We start from the raw sequence: 17,754 nt of genomic DNA on the forward strand, positions 1-17,754 counted from the left end.
CCCCCCGACCCCTTCCAAAGGATTAATCATTTTCTCATTGGATAGAGAAACAAAATAAGCGTTAGCATTATTTATTTACTTGTCTGAACAGTGTTTTATCCTCGTTAACTGAACAGAGCTGATAAACGTCAATTGTAGCTGATGTGTTTTGTGTGAGGTTTGTACACAAATCACAGTCCATAGCCTCTGTTGCAGCTTTAATTAAGAAATAAGATTTTATTAGACGTTATTTTAACTTATTATACGGCAGTGAAAGATACGTTAAAAATACATGAACACTGCACAAAAGGTCCACATATTGCTAACTAGGGGCCGCCACTGTTCATGTGCATCTAGCCATCTACAAACTGCTGCGGGACCTTTATTCATATATCATCTTGCCGGTTTCCATAGATCCCTTCAGGGATGTTTAACTAATTACAAAATAAATCGGCAAAGGGAAGATAACTACAATCATCACCACAACGACAATATGGGATCACTGGCTGTGTTACCAGAATAAACATTAACTGCTCATTCCCGTTGTTCAGTTCGCCGTAGACAGTAAAACTTGTTTATGGTGTTAAATTAACACAGAAACGTCTACAGCGGTTTAGAATTTTTAATATCGTCGTGAGATAACATAATCCACATTGTCAGGTGAAACAAGATATTTGTTATTTATCGTTGGGTGAAATACAGAAAAGAATTGCGTAGGGCCTTTGTAATATTAATAATTGAAAAGACTTGTTAGTATTTCAAATTCTATTTCTGATGTAACATATATTCGAATTAATATAATTGCCTCTGCTTCTGCTATCTTGCGGCTGTTTTCCTTGCTTCGCCTGCGAAAATTGATTTCTTTTTGCTTGCTTGACAGTGTTGAAATCCGCAGTAGCGGTACCAACATTACATTTTACGTAGAAATTTGTCTCGCGGAAAGTAACAGCAGACGATCTACTATCAGTATAAAATGTGTATGAAGGTTAATACATGTGCATTACCGTGAAGTTGAATTAGACAATTCGTGAGCCTGGAGAAGTAAGAGATCTGCCTTCTGAAACTATACATACTGTTATCGGATATTTTGTACCGTCCGTCAGTGTTCACATATAATAGTAACTGAAGCACCTAGCCGACATAAGAGATCATAAATAAAACAGGAAAATTGATATGGCTGGAAGTCCGGTCATTATCGCTGCCACCGCGAAGCATACGGCCACGGTAAGTGTCATAACGCGGATTTAGAATTAATCTATCCTTGACATTTATACATTGATAGAAGAACAAATCTCTTGTATCATATTTGCTTAACAGACATGTATAACTTAAAATAATACTCGAAAGCCTTTTTTTTTTTACACCCAGCAAATAAGGTTACGGTAATGTGACAACTGTTCACAATAAATTTTAACAGTTTCACTATTTTGAAGATCACATTAGCCATAAGAAGCAAATGATTAACGAGTCTGTACAAAGGCTGCGATGAAGACGCGTACGTAATTTATTTTTTTGTAGCACAAACATGTTCAGTTCTGCTTGCCCCTGCAAAGATTCTGCACGTCTTAAATACACTCATTAGTTCCTCCAAGTAGACATCAAATTTACACGTTAAACTGTGCGTTTGGTCGTAAATAATTTTATTGTGCTGTTAATTTCACTATAGTGTACCGTTAGCTGTGAAATTCAGTCCTCAAGGAGTTGAACATTTTAAAACTTTGTTGGTTGTATTGCACAATAGACATTGGCCGATTCGTGTCTACACATAATTTTGCTAGCTATCTGAATAGAGACATATTTATGCATCCCTTCATTGTGTTGCACAGAGGTGATATGTGCAGAGCACTTTCAGGGATCTAAACACAATCAGATCGTACATTACCAGAGAGAAGTAGCTGTCGGAAGGTAACTGTTCGCTCCACTAATAATTAACCATCATTAAAAATGTGTTATTTATTTGTGCTGGCAAAACTTTGTGGGTAAGAGTGAGACAACATTTAATGCACAACCTATGCTGCGCACAGATTAAAATGACAGGACAGTAGTCTAATAGACCAACAGACAACATACCATAATGAAATTTGTCACTAACTATTCTTCCACAACAAGCACTACATTTTTTCCTCTGTTTTGCTCACAATATAAATCACTTGCAACATATGGTGAATTGACTATAATGTATAAATGTGTTACTATATACATATACTTTTTATGCTTACATAAACAAACTTAGATGTGCTTGTCACCAATTTGTACTCCACTTAATGAGAGCTTACATGATTAATTTGTATCCAGTCCTTCCAGTAGGCTTCATAAATATGCAACATTTGGCAAACTTATAAGATTAAATTTAAAAGGCAAATTCACTTATCTCTTTCTAGCTGTGTTATTTATTTTTTGTTGAGATCTGATAACTATTCTTTACAATACATTAACCATTCAGATTTCCTTACTTCACTTACTCCAGTGAGAAAACTATCTATGGTATTAGTATCAAACATCTTGGGAGTAATGGCCAAAACAATGTAAAGCACTGTACCCACATAGCTGATATCTATATTTGGTTTAGACAGTCCAAAAGAGCAAATAAAGCAGCCTAGCAAAGAGGTGTCACATCTAACCGGTTGACTCCAATGTGCCCATTGTTGACCTCAGCAGAACCATTGTTTGATACCAGTGGCCACACCAGAGCCTCACATGTAATTCTGTGTGCCTGGCCTGGTGATGAAACATTGATCACTAAGTGTGCGGCACTCGGCATGTTAATTCACTGTGTTTCAAAAGCCCATTAGAAAACCAGGTTTAGATTTATTTAGTTTCTCTATAAGGCTCCGAAGTTGTTTACGTTGGATGCTGCAATGGTTCTAGCAAAAAGGTGATGGACAATTTTGTGCCTCTTCCATATTAATTCCAAGATATATTGTATATGCTGTGTTGACATTAACATCCTTTCCATCTCAAAAAAATGTTGGGTCGACATTTAGACTTGAACACGGGATCTCCACTTTATTAACCAGCAACACTAACTACTAGCCAATGGAGGTGGCTTATAAAGCAGCTGAGCAGTAAGGTTTAATATGGCATTGAACCATAATATTTCCATTAAGGCACTTTAAAGTGTTGCAACAGTGGGAAACAGTTTCTGTTTCAGAGTGAATGATGGGGTCGACAGAAGCGTCTGATCCCACACGTCGGCTTTGACCACTTGACGTAAGGGTGTTGTGTGTGACGTCATGACTGCGCGGAGTTTGGTTTGCGTGTGGCTGTCTCCCGTTCTGTTTTATCTTATTTTATTTACTTTTCTGATCTGTTCGTTCTATCTCGTGAGATTTTTTTTTTTTTAATTTAAAAACACTTATTACTTATTTTAATTGTCTGTTTCCTCCAATTTCTGTTTTAGTTTATTATATTTATCTTTCTGATCTGTTCGTTCTATCCCGTGAGGATTTTTTTTAAAAAAGACAAAAAACACTAATCGGCTACTGAAGCATCTTTATCTTCTATGGGTTGCAGGGGTTACGACCCCTGGGGAGGTGGGTGGGTATTCATGCATGGCTGTCTTCACTTACACGTTGTAGCTACGCAAGGTGTCTAAATTTATTTATATTTAGTTTTTCCCCCCACCCAAAACACCCCATTTCCCGCGCTTGTCCCGTTAGTGTCATTAGGCTTCTTGTGGAAAGTGTGTGTTTTTGTTTTTGTTTCCGCCATACTTGTGGCGTCATGGGTCAAAGCAGACGGGCGGGATCGGACGCTTCCGTATTTCCGAATGATGTAGGGAGACGCTCACTTAAACACTCACTGAATGTACCCAGATGAAATTACAAAATTCCTTGATGTTTTATGACCTGTCCAGCTTATCTTGTTCTATGAAGTCGTGACGTTCTGTACAGAAACTATGTTTTATGAAATAATTGTTAAGCACATCACTGGTTTCCTTCTCATATAGGAAAAAGGACACACAAATTCACAGAGAGAGAGACTGCATTGTCTGTATGAAGAGAAGTTACAGTTCACATTCCACAATGGTTAATCGTGAATCCTGTACTCTTTATGGTGTTCGGAAATGACTTGCCATTTTTGTGCAAATGAGAACAGAAACTAGTGCATCATCTATGATGACAGTAGTGTCATGAAACGAAAAGAGGTAGCTGACAAGATTGTGCTATAGTTACTTTGTGGAAGTGATTGATGGGCTGTGCACTAAAATGTTTACTTTAAATTTTGGAGATAAAGGTAAGCATCCTTTAATGTGCTTAAAAAAAAAAAAAAAGGCATACCAGTAGTCTCGTGTGTGTGTGTGTGTGTGTGTGTGTGTGTGTGTGTGTGTGTGTGAGAGAGAGAGAGAGAGAGAGAGAGAGAGAGAGAGAGACGAAAATTTCTTTTATTTTCACTAACTGCTGTCGGATTAGACATTTATTTTAATTTTTTGTACTTCTTCATTTATAGAAACAATATACGTTACACAAAGAAAAGTAATTAGAATTATGTGCAAGTCATACACTCACATAATCAGATAGTTATGCTATTGGGTATGTAATAAACAGTTGCACTGCACATCCATTCTTTGACGAAATTTGTCATATATCTATTTCAGTTGGGAAATATTATATTCATAAGTGCAATAATAGAAGGAAGAATATGAACTGTCATGAAGAGAATCTGAGAAAGTTTAGTTGGAAAAAGAATTACACAGCCATTAAAGTGACTCAGTCTTCTTCTGTGGCACATCAAGCTCCTCACTTCCCTCTGTCCTGTACATCTTCCTTAACTTGCTTGTAACTTTGTTTATTGTTAGTGTCATCCATAATTCCAAGTCGTCTGCTTCATTTCCTCCTCTTCCCCGCAAACTTCCATTGGCAACTGTGCATTGCGGGCAGTTTTGTCATAATGTGTTTCAGTGGAGGTGTTTTTCTCGTACTCATAATTTTCACTAATTTTCCGTTCTTCCTATTCTTAAAACTACTTCCTCATTTGTCATTATGAGAGTCCATTTCCCTTTAAGCATCTTTCACCTCAACCAAATTTCAAAACTAACCAAGTATCCCCTCCCCTCCCCCTCCTTTCTTTAACTGTCCATGTTTTATTGACATGTAATACTACATTCAAGAAAAAAACTTTTGGAGAATCACTTTCTAAGTTCTATCATAATTATTTTTGGTGTCACAAACCTTCCTTCTTTTCAAAAGCTGTTTCTCTCATAAATATTCTACTTCTTATTTATCCCACACAGCTTCCATTTTTTGTCACAAAACTTTGTAAGTAGGCTACCTGAAAGAGCTTAAATGTTCTTTCACTTGATATTCTAACAGAATCTTCATGTTTGCTGATTCTGATTGCTTCTCCATATTCTTTTTGTCAGTTTTTAGTGCCCTCTTCATATCTATCTATATCCATATTCTATAAACCACTGTGAAAGGCATGGATATACCAGTTGCTACGGCTCCTTCCCATTCCATTCACACATGGGGCGTGTGAAGAAAGATTGTTGAAACGCCTCTGTGCTCTCTGGAGTTGATCTGATCTTGTTGTCTCCATGCCTTTGGGAACAATATATGTGGGGTGGTTGTACATTCCTAGATTCACAGTTTAAAGCTGGCCCTTAAAACTTTGTAAGTAGGCTTTCTCGGGATAGTTTGTCTTATTTTCAGGTGTTTGTTACTTCAGTTCTTTCAACACCTGTGCTACTCCTAGCATCAAACAAACCTTTGATGATTCATGCTGCACTTCTTTGTAAATAAGTCACTATCCCTTGTTAATCCTGTTTGGTAAGCGTCCAACAATTTTTTTTTTTTTTTACTTGCAGCACTGCTGACAAGGTGCTAGAAAAATTTTATCACTTGGTGTTTAGTAACTCACATTTATTGATGCATTTAGAAATTAACTCATCAGAACATCTGAAAAGAAAGGTGGAGCTTTTTATACACAGTACAGTGTTGTGAGAGCTAACTGTTCCATAGCACCAAGTGATAAAATTTTTCTAGTGGCCTAATCGGCAGTGATCTCCTTAATTTTCCCATAGGCAGTATCTAGCTTTCCCCTGGTGATATATGCTTCTAAACCCTTCTATTTGTCCTCTAGCCATTGCTGCTTAGCCATTTTGCACTTCCTGTCAGTCTCATTTTTTACACATTTGTATTCTCTTTCACCTGCTACCTTTTTTGGCAATTTCTTCGGATTTAATCTACAGTTGATTACCAATAAATTGAAATCAGAGTCCACATGTGCCCCCGGAAATGTCTTACAACTTAAAATCTGGATCCTAAATCTCTATTTTACCATTATCTAATCAATGTGAAACCCTACAGTGTATCCAGGTCTCTTCCACATACACACCCTTTTTTCATGATTCTTAATGTAAGTATTAGTGATGATCAAATTATGCTCTGTGTGCAAAATTCCACCAGGTGGCTTCCTCTTTCATTCCTTTCCTCTAGTCCGTATTCACCTACTATTTTTCCTTCTTTTCCTTCTATTGAATTCCAGTACCCCATGACTATTAAATATTCATCTCCTTTAATTAGGGAAAGAAGGATAGATTCTGCCTACAGGAAAATTAGAGAGACTTTTGGAGAAAAGAGAACTACTTGTATGAATATCAAGAGCTCAAATGGAAAACCAATCCTAAGCGAAGAAGGGAAAGTTGAAGGATGGATGGAGTATCTAGAGGGTCTACACAAGGGCAATATTATAGAAATGGAAGAGGACGTAGATGAAGGTGAGATGGGAGATATTATACTGCATCAAATATAAATGGGATTTTTGTTCCTGAACATCATCAGTTTGTAGGACTGGCCCCACGCTTCTACCATGCTTAGGCGGGACAGTTAGAAGTGAGGAGAGCATGCTGTTAGATATGTCCCGCCGTTTCGTCAGTAATGCTCATGACGTCTGAGCAACTGGGGCAACCTTTCATTACGCAACACATAATTATCAAATTCCTTGCTGGTGAAGGAGTTACAGCGGCGGAAATTTGCCAAAGATTGACTTCGCAGTTCGGTGATAAAACATTATCAAGGACACATGTTTGCCTGATATAAAAAGTTCAAGGAAGGACAAGAACATGTGGAAAATCAGCAACACAATCTCTGTCCTTGGATCAGCATTACAGACAAAAACATTTGTGCGGTTAAAGGCATTATTGATGATGATCGATGGGTGATAGTATCAGAAATTGCACAAAAAGTTGGAATAATATATGGGAGCTGTCAGGCAATCATCACAAACAACCTACAGTTCCGTAAAGTGAGTTGCAGATGGGTCCCTAAACTTTTGACTGAAAATCTGAAGTTGAGACGTTTCGAGGTCTGTCAGAGGTTTACAGCAAGGTTTGCGGTAGAAGGTGATGCATTTTTGAGTTGTATCGTCTCCTGCAATGAAACATTGGTTCACCACTACACTCCAGAATCCAAACAAGCCAGTAAGGAGTGACGGAGGAAAGGGGAGGCAGCATCAGTGAAAGTCAAGGCTCGACTGTCAGCTGGCAAGGTTAAAAAGTCAATACATTGCACCATTTCAAAGTTATTTAGCATTGAAGTTAGCCAATCAGGTCATTTCACACACAATTTCAAGCAACCTGCCAGAGGCAGTGTTGCGAAATGTGTTCTTTGTTCAGTTTCCTCAAGCAAAAAAAAGACATTTTAGCTGGTAATGAGCTTTTCAACAAGTGGTAACTCACTGACTCGCAGAAGCCTGTCCATTACCACATTTTAGTGCATGCAAGTGCTTCAGTTTGCACACACAACTACCTAATTGGCTTACTACAATGCTAAATAACTTGGAAATGACACAACATATTTAATTTTTTTTCTTGGACAATTATTTCCCAGCACAATCTCTCCTGCAACTTTCTTAAAAGATTCTAAGACAGTTTGTTAACACCCTGTATACAGGGTGTTACAAAAAGGTACGGCCAAACTTTCAGGAAACATTCCTCACACACAAAGAAAGAAAATATGTTATGTGGACATGTGTCCGAAAACGCTTACTTTCCATGTTAGAGCTCATTTTATTACTTCCCTTCAAATCACATTAATCATGGAATGGAAACACACAGCAACAGAACGTTTCAGCGTGACTTCAAACACTTTGTTACAAGAAATGTTCAAAATGCCCTCCGTTAGCGAGGATACATGCATCCACCCTCCGTCGCATGGAATCCCTGATGCGCTGATGCAGCCCTGAAGAACGGCGTATTATGTCACAGCCGTCCACAATACGAGCACGAAGAGTATCTACATTTGGTACCGGGGTTGCGTAGACAAGAGGTTTCAAATGCCCCCATAAATGAGTCAAGAGGGTTGAGTTCAGGAGAGCGTGGAGGCCATGGAATTGGTCTGCTTCTACTAATCCATCAGTCACCGAATCTGTTGTTGAGAAGCGTACGAACACTTCGACTGAAATGTGCAGGAGCTCCATCGTGCATGAACCACATGTTGTGTCATACCTGTAAAGGCACATGTTCTAGCAGCACAGGTAGAGCTTACCGTATGAAATCATGGCGGTGAATCAAGGAAGTACAGTACATACTGACGAAACTAAAATGAGCTCTAACATGGAAATTAAGCGTTTCCGGGCACATGTCCACATAACATCTTTTCTTTATTTGTGTGTGAGGAATGTTTCCAGAAAGTTTGGCCGTACCTTTTTGTAACACCCTGTATAAAGTGTCTCAGTTAGAGTCCATGTGAATCCTTCCTCCCTCGCCGCCATAAGATACACATTTCTCCAGGACAACAATCCATTGGGTAATGTTGCACATTTCAGTGATGTGCAGCTAATTTTCCCACAGAAGGTGTGATGGAATTTTGGCTATAAATCGGTGAATCTCTTCTGGTGGAGAATGATTGTCCTCAGAGTTTAATTTACTACCTCTGTTGAATGTAATATGTGAGAATTACTTGCACAGTTTCATTGATACTGTATAGTAATAGGCTGACAGTCTGTTGCAGTGAGTTAGGTCTGTAAGTTCACCATTCGTTCTATAATAGCCAATGACAACATGTAAGCCAGGTCAAATACCTGTACCACGTCACTTTATTGAATCATATTAATTATGTACCATGCCTCATCATCAACAGGCAAATAGCGACTGCATCATTGCTCTCGTGGAGGAAGAAATTTGATGGCATCAGGTTCCAAGGCATGGTATGGCACTCTTTAAGTGCACTACATGATGATGAATGAAACATTGAGATGCTGCAAAATCCAATAAGTGTGTGGCAACTGGTCCTTGCCATGTAATAACACTAGTCCAGGATAATGACCTTGTGAACATGTCACGACAAAATCCATTTTTAAATACAGTGCAGAACATACTACTCCGTTTGCCAGGTCAGCGGGATGCAGTTTGGTGTAAGCTCCTGGAGGCCAACTACGTAGCAAATCCAGAATGAGATTTTCACTCTGCAGCGGAGTGTGCGCTAATATGAAACTTCCTGGCAGATTAAAACTGTGTGCCCGACCGAGACTCGAACTCGGGAGAGCTTCTGTAAAGTTTGGAAGGTAGGAGACGAGATACTGGAAGAAGTAAAGCTGTGAGTACCAGGCGTGAGTCGTGCTTCGGTAGCTCGGATGGTAGAGCACTTGCCCGCGAAAGGCAAAGGTCCCGAGTTCGAGTCTCGGTCAGGCACACAGTTTTAATCTGCCAGGAAGTTTCATACTTAGCAAATGCTTTTCTGTCAAGGAGAGGCCCATGATGATGATGATCATCATCAACTCAACCGATTAGGATTTTCAGAGGACTGTGTCAATCTTGACTGGGGGAACGTGATATTTCCAGGCGAATCGAACATGATACTTCCAGGCAAATCTGTATTGCTCATGCTCAGGTGCACGAGACTCTGCCTTGGGGTCACATTTTAGCTTTTGCAATTCCAGTGGAGCAACTTCAACCTGGATCTAATTGTGACAAGACAGGCGTGCGGACAGCTAGTACATACAGCCACCCAACAAAGAGAGCTTGGTTGGTCAGTCTGCCCGAGAAGTAGTCTCAGAATTATAGTAACAGGGCACTAGACTGGCATAACATTTTTGTTGTAATCAAGAAAACAGAGGGAACCTTTGGAGAGGTCTCCTGAAAAACTCACAAGGCATTGGAGGGTATTCCTGGGTCCTTAAAAAGTGTTAAATGATTTCATAATGGAACACTTGTAGTTGAAACTACCCCATCACACAAAGTACATAAACTTCTGGGATGCAAGACCTTTGGCGACTACCCTGTTGTGATTGAATTGCATAACACCCATAACTTGTGTGACGGTTGCATACTCAGAGATAATAGAGAGAGACCCTAATGAACTACATGGAGAGTGGAAAAACATGGATATCACAGAAGTGCAGAACTATGAGGAGAGTCAGTGGCACTCTGGAAAAAACTGCAACATTTATTTTAACCTTCAACACTATGAAATAACCTGTCATATTCTTGCAGGCTATATACATCTTAAAGTTCAGCCATTTGTTCCCGGCTAAATACAACATAGTGGGATGCATTAAATGGCAAAGATTGGGTCATACCAACTTGGCATGTAGTAGAATGGCTGCATGTGGAAATTGTGGAGGACCAGCTCATTAATAACATGACTCTTTTAAATTTCCCATTTAATGTATGAGCTGCTTCAGGGAACACCCAGTATTAAACAGGAAGTATGGAGTTTATAATGAGAAAAGGGAAATTCAGGAGTTGAAAGTTACCAGGTGCAAGCCCTATGATGAAGCTAAAAAAATTTTAATGCTATGCAACTTTCATCGTTGGTTACTTCTTTTGTGTTGGTACTTAAGAAGCAAGAAGAGGAGGAACAAGAGATGGGCACCATCTTACCTCTCAGGTAAGACACTGCCCTCAAGGCAGAAGGACAAGGAAAACCATCATGAATCAAAGCTTTCCACAGGGGCTTTTGTATTGTAGTGGAACTGAAATGGATACTGATCACATTTGTAAGAACTGCAGTTCCTGACCCAGGAGAGATCTTTCTGCATCTGCTTGCAAAAATTCATTTTAGTCACAAACACACCTGCATTAAGGAGCTACCACCCATTCAGGAAGGATGATGATACTGGAGACAGGACTAAGAGTGGCGTGGCTGTTTTGTCAGTGACAGATGCTCCTCTGCTCCTGCCTCTCATACGATGGCTGTGCAAGCAGTTTCAGTGGAAGTTCTCGTACATGCTAAGATCGGATGCAGATATACTGACAGAGCTTTTCCAGGCACTCCTGCACCCATTCTTCCTCATGGGTGTCTTCAGTGTTCTGTGGAGCTCTGCTGCCACATGCCCCAGGGATCAGATTATCAAGCAACCCCTCCATTTATAGTGTATCTGCATTTTTAACTCTGATCAGATGGGACACTTTTCTACAGCTATGGGACCGTCTTCAGCCATTGGCCTTTGTTTTTGCTGCCTAGCTTTTGCAGACTTCATTTAGTGGGAAGTGGGCACATATCTGCATTCCTGTGACCGCTTTCCAATGTAGATGCTCAGCCTACTGTGATGGGGATTGCCAGGAGACTGCAAAGATTGTTGCTTCAGAGGTCAGATTGGTTTTGATACCGACAGCAGGCTGTCCTAAAGAAACAGCAGTGTACCCAGGAGATGGTGCACAGTATCAGTAGTGTGATCCACTTAGTTTCCACAGATTCCATTTCCCAGTCTGGTAACCACCTCAGATGACAGCCTGTTCCTTCATGGAACAAAGAATGTCACTGAGCAGTTGGAGCCAGGTGCCGGAAGTTCTAACAGCATCCAACTGCAAAAAATTGTCCTGTCTTTAGAGAGTACCAGCAAGATGAGTGATAAAAGAACAGAAGAGGAATTCCTAGAAGGAAATGGTGACTTACATTAATTGGTCCACTTCCCCTATAGGAGTTCAGGAGTTGGTAAGGATTATTTCAGGTAAGGGCGTTACACCACCTCTTATTATGGCCTTGTTGAGAAAGGCGGTCTTGGTAGACATGCTTAAAGACATGGGGTCAGGTTTTAGCTGAACACTTTTTTACAGTCGTTGCATTATCTTGACAAACTCCTGAGTTCCAGACATTCTGTCGAATTGTGGAGATGAAGAAACTTCGCTTCGTCTCGTTTAATGAGGAAATCCATCACCCATTCCCCATGTGTGAATTGGAATCGGCTCTCTCCATAGCCAGAAACACTACTCCAAGACGGGATCAGATTCCTTTTGACAAGCTCTGTCATTTGTGCCGTGGAGCTAAAGGCGAGCTCCTGTTTTGTTTCAATCAGATCTGGTTTGATGGACCTTGCCACTTGGAATGAGGCAACATTAATTCCCTTATGGTAACCAACCCTAACAGTTTCTGGGGTTTAGCCATTACAAACTGTAGGGTAAGACTCTGTACACCAGGAAGCAGGAAAAGAGCAGGCGTACGAAATACATACAGCAGAACCCCAGATACCTGAGCCAACGTTAAAGGAAGTAAGAGATGCAATCAACAAATTGAAAAACCATAAAGCACCAGGATCAGATTGCATAACTGCAGAATTAGTTAAAGATGGGGGACAGAAATTGGTGGAAGTAGTTCACAAAGTGATAACTAAAGTATGGAACTCGGAGATGATACCTGAAGAGTGGCAGGAGTCAATTCTGATCCCAATTTTTAAGAAAGGTGACAAAATGGATTGTAGTAATTGTAGAGGGATATCGCTATTACCAGTATGTTCCAAAATTTTCTCAAATATTCTGCTAAGCAGGCTTACACCATATGCAGATGAAATTGTGGGGGATTACCAAGCTGGCTTTCGGAGGAACAGATCAACTATAGACCAAATATTCACCCTGCGTCAAATTTTGGAAAAGAAATGGGAATACAATAAATCCGTTCATAATCTTTTCATAGATTTTACAAAAGCATATGATTCAGTATTGCAATCAAAATTGTACAGAATTATTTTGGAACTTGTAATACCAAAGAAGTATGTTAGGCTTATAGAAGTGAGTTTGCAAAACACAAAAGGTAGAGTACGCGTGGGGAAATTGGAGTCAGAAGAATTTGTAATAAAGAACGGACTTAAGCAGGGAGATGCCCTGTCTCCATTACTTTTTAATTTAGTCCTAGAATATATTGTACGAATGGCAGCAGATAATTCAGAGGGTGTGGAGTTAAATGGAAATATTAAGATATTAGGGTATGCAGATGATCTAAACATCATTAGCAATAGGAAAGAATCTGTAACAGCGAATGCGATTGCGTTAATCAAGGCTAGTGAAAATGTAGGTCTAAGGATAAGTGAAGACAAAACTAAATACCTGGTTACTACTAGAATGCCAACAGCAGTAGATCAGGAAATGTTAAGAGTTGGAGACATGCAGTTTGAAAAAGTGAACACATTTAAGTATCTAGGCATAGACATCACGTCGAGAAATGAGATTGAATCAACTGAAGAAGAGATTACGGGCGGGAAATGCGTGCTATTTCTCACTGAATAGATTACTTTAATCACGGATATTGTCTAGGAATTTAAAGATTAGAATATACAAAACTGTTATTCTACCAGTTATGCTGTAGGGTGTGAGACTTGGTCTCTCACTGTGCAAAATGAAAAGCTGTTTCGAGTATTTGAAAACAAAATTTTGAGGAAAATTTTTGGAGCAAAAAGGGATGACATTAGCGGAGAGTGGCAAAAACTGCATAACGAAGAGGTTCGCCAACTCTATTCAAGCCCTGACATAATCAGTATTATTAAATCACGTAGGCTGCGATGGGCGGGTCACGTAGTTCGAATGGATGAGGGCAGGGCAGCGCGCAGAGTACTGGTAGGGCACCTAGAAGGAAAACGTCCTGTGGGGAGACCAAGGCATAGATGGGAGGACAATGTGAAGGCTGATTTGAGGAGCCTAGGTACTGAAGGTTAAAGGAAGGAAGTAGCCCAAGACAGGGACAGATGGCGAAAATACGTCGCTGCGGTAATGGACTCTCGAGTCCGGTATGACCAGTGAGTAAGTAAGTAAGGGTAAGACTCTAGAGTGCATGGTCGACCATCATTTTGTCTGGCTCCGCGAATGCCAACATAATCTGTGCCACTGCCAGTAAGTTTCAGGCATGACCACTCCACCCTTGAAAACTTAATTCTACTTGAGGCAGCAATGCAGGAGTCTTTCTTAAGCAAAAACCGTATCACCTGTGGTTTTTTACCGTGAAAAAGTGTAAGGTGCCACTTAGAAGTGCATCATCCTTCATCAACTTCATGAATCATGACTACGTGGATATCTGACTATTCTTACTCAAACCTTCCTCGAGGACAGGTGCTTCCCATATATGGCACGGACGGTACCTCGTCTGACCAATTTGTTCAGGAGACTGGGGTCGCCCAGGGCAGTGTACTAAAGTATGACATTGTTTGCAGTCCTGATCGGTGGCATCTTCTTTGCATTCAGGAGACCTAATAAATGTTCTTTGTGGATGACCTCACGATCTTCTACACTTCCTCTGATCCTTCAGTGACAACAAAGGCCGCTACAGTTTACCATAAAGAGGTAGAAACTGTGGCCTATAAAGCTGGTTTTAGGCTATCAATGTAGAAGACTGCTTTTTTTTTTCAATTTTAACCATGATTGTTGAAGTCTTAACAAACCAGATATCACAATGTGAGATAATATATTATATTTTAAGGAGAATGTGCACTTTTTTGGCCTATTACACCGACAGAAAAAAAATCGCTACATCAAAAAACAATTAATGTACATAAATGAAATTTCAGGAATACATTTGTCTAGATAACATAGTTAAGTGATTAACATTGCAAGATCACAAGTTAATGTAAGCATGAGATAAGCCATTGCAAATATGAAATGCTGGTATGTTAATAAACGATGTAACAACCAGAATGTTGAAATCAAGCATGCATTGTGTTGAGCAGGTGCTGGATATCAGTTTCTGTGATGGAATTACGTTCCTGTTGTACTTCGTCAATCAATACGTAGCTGGTTAATGCTGTTTGTGGATGACGCTGGAATTGTCATCTGATGATGTCCCATATGTGCTCGATTGGAGACAGATCTGCCGATCAAGCAGGCCAAGACAACACGTCGACACTCTGTAGAGCATGTTGGGTTCCAACAGCAGTATGTGAGAAAGTGTTACCCTGTTGGAGAACACCCTTTGGAATGCTGTTCATGAATAGCAGTAAAACAGGTCAAATCACCAGACTGACATCCAAATTTGCAGTCAGGATGCATGGGTTAACCATGAGAGTGCTTCTGTTGTCGTACGAATTCACACCCCATAACTCCAGTTGTAGGTCCAGGGTGTCTAGTACGCTGACAGGCTGGTTGCAGATCCTCAACTGACCTTCTCCTAACCAACACACAGCCATCAGTGGCACTGAAGCAGAACCAAATTTCATCAGAAAACACAAGAGACCTCCACCCTACCCTCCAATTAGCCCTTGCTAGACGGCAACGAAGTTGCAAATGGTGATGGTTTGGCATGAATGGAGTGCACGCTACAGGGCGACTGGCTCAAAGCTGTCCTTGAAGTAATCAGTTTGTAACAGTTCGTTCTGACACAGTAGTGCCAACTGTTGCTCAAATTGCTGCTGCCGATGCAGTAGGATGCCATAGAGCCATATGCTGGACACAGTGGTCTTCCCTCTTGGTAGTGCCACATGGCTGTTAGTAGCCCAGTCTTCTTGCGACTGCTTGTAGCCACGGTCATGAGAATGTATAATCGTGTACAGTGGCTGCATTCTTGCCAAGTCTTCCTGCAGTATCGCAGAAGGAACATCCAGTGTGTCTAGCTCTATTACATGACCTCATTCAAACTCAGTGAGGTGTTGATAGTGATGTCTTTCTCACCTTACAGACATTCTTGACTAACACCAGCTCACCATGTCCAACCTCAGTGGTAACTAACACTCGTGACCATATATCTAAAGCAAATCTGATTTGCATCGTGATAGTGGCGCTATTAGTGACACTCTTATGCAAGTGGTGCAAAATTTGAATAGACATCATCTTTCAGGTATAGTAACACACCTACCAGCTTTCGTCTGTCGCACAACTCCTTCTTGGTGTTGCGAGTTTTTCCTTCAATGTATTTGACACAAAAATAACCTGGCTCACGCACCTACAAGACGTGCTAACCAAAAGCATCAGCTCATTGAATATTTTAGCACATGCTTCCTACCTCAAGATGTTATATGTTGTCTGCCTTGAGAGCATTGGGATATCAGTTGGAGTCACTGGACCATTCTATTTGAGTTGGTGTGCAGAGGCTGGTGACCCAACATTCCGGATTCGTCAATGCTGCCTCCTGGCACAACAGGCCCTGAGTAGCTTAGCATTGCCTCAGTCATTGACATTAAGTGCAGTGGGACACTTAAAGTTGGAGCCACTGTTCAGGAATCGGAGGAAGAATTGCAGGGCATGATGGATAACAAGTTGAGAGCAATACAAGGGGGTTATAATGTCATTGTGTACATCCTTCCAGCTAGCTAGATGTGTTGAAGCCTGCTTAACATCTCTTGGAATAGGGCACAGTCCCTTGATTCTTCATGCCCTCCTTATAAGACTTATAGATCCATCAGTTTGTGATGCTGGTGGTATTTTGATTGAAGTTTGTCACATATTAACTGAGTGTATTTTACATCATGAGAAGGACATATGATAGTTTGTTAGCAGACCTCCTTCCATTTTAAATGACTAGATGATTTTGGTGCATGTTTTGAGATTGTGCTGTGCCTGATGTTTTGGCTGGCTTATCCATGTGTTATGCAAGTGATCAGCCAACCATCATTTCCAGACTTGTTGTTCCATGGCTTTTGTGGTCTGGTAATCATTTGTAGTAGTACATTTCAAGGCACGGACTCTGGTAAGTGTTCAGTTTTATGTTGTTGATTGTGTGTTCTAATATGAGAAAGAGTGAGAGAGAGCAAAATTATCTTCTCTAGCTTTTGGCATGTCTGTGTTTTATATACTTAAACCACAGCCATTTCTTGTTGTATTTGTAATGGTGCTGACAACAACAATGTTGAATGCATTAAACAAACCAAAAACATCATTCAAGTGAAATCTGCCTCCTGGAGGGTGGAGTGTGTGAAGGGTGTGTGCTGTTGTGCATTGCCTTGCAAAGCAAACACATTGACACTGCACAACCCTCAAATTATTCTTGATGATGATAAGAGGCATCAGAGATCTATATATGATGCCAGGCAAAAACATAATTGACTGACCCTACCTGCAGAATCTGTCATCTACCCACTAGAGATGTGTTAGAACCTGACTACCTCCATACCCTTCAACAATGATCATCAGGCACATCCTACAACTGTCTGTGAAGAGGGAGGCAAGCAGTGGAAAGGCACTGGAACCAGATGACATAACTGTAAGATTCTACAAAAATTTTGTGAAATAATGTGCTCCTCTTCTAGCAGCAGTTCATCATAGTTCGCTGGAGCAATGAAAAGTACTTAGTGACTGGAGGAAAGCACAGGTCGTTATAGTTTTCAAGAAGGACCTTAGGACAGATGTTCATAATTATAGGCCTATATCATTGACGTCAATCTGTTGTAGAATTATGAAACACATTTTTGTTCATGTATTACGACATTTTTGGAGAATGAAAATCTCCCCCATAAAAATCAACATGGATTCTGCAAATGGAGATTGTGCGAGACTCAGCTCGCTCTGTTCCTCTAAGAGATCCGTAGTGCTGTAGATGCCAGTGCTCAGGATGATGCTGTGTTCCTTGACTTCAGGAAGGCATTTGATATCATCCCACACTGCCATTAAGAAAAGAAAGGGGGAGAGAGAGAGAGAGAGAG

General features: G+C 40.4%; 1 protein-coding gene across 1 annotated transcript in view; it reads left to right on the forward strand.

Moving 5' to 3' along the window:
- The first annotated feature begins 858 nt into the window (after positions 1 to 858).
- The window catches only part of LOC126175258 (acyl-protein thioesterase 1), a 132,338-nt gene continuing 115,442 nt past the window's right edge, over positions 859 to 17,754 (forward strand). Inside the window, exon 1 of the mRNA XM_049921900.1 lies at positions 859 to 1,203. Coding sequence (XP_049777857.1) covers positions 1,153 to 1,203 — 51 coding nt within the window. The 5' untranslated portion in view covers positions 859 to 1,152. The remainder of the gene's footprint in view (positions 1,204 to 17,754) is intronic.

The sequence above is a fragment of the Schistocerca cancellata genome, chromosome 3 (genome assembly GCF_023864275.1).
Source record: "Schistocerca cancellata isolate TAMUIC-IGC-003103 chromosome 3, iqSchCanc2.1, whole genome shotgun sequence".
Classification (NCBI taxonomy): domain Eukaryota; kingdom Metazoa; phylum Arthropoda; class Insecta; order Orthoptera; family Acrididae; genus Schistocerca; species Schistocerca cancellata.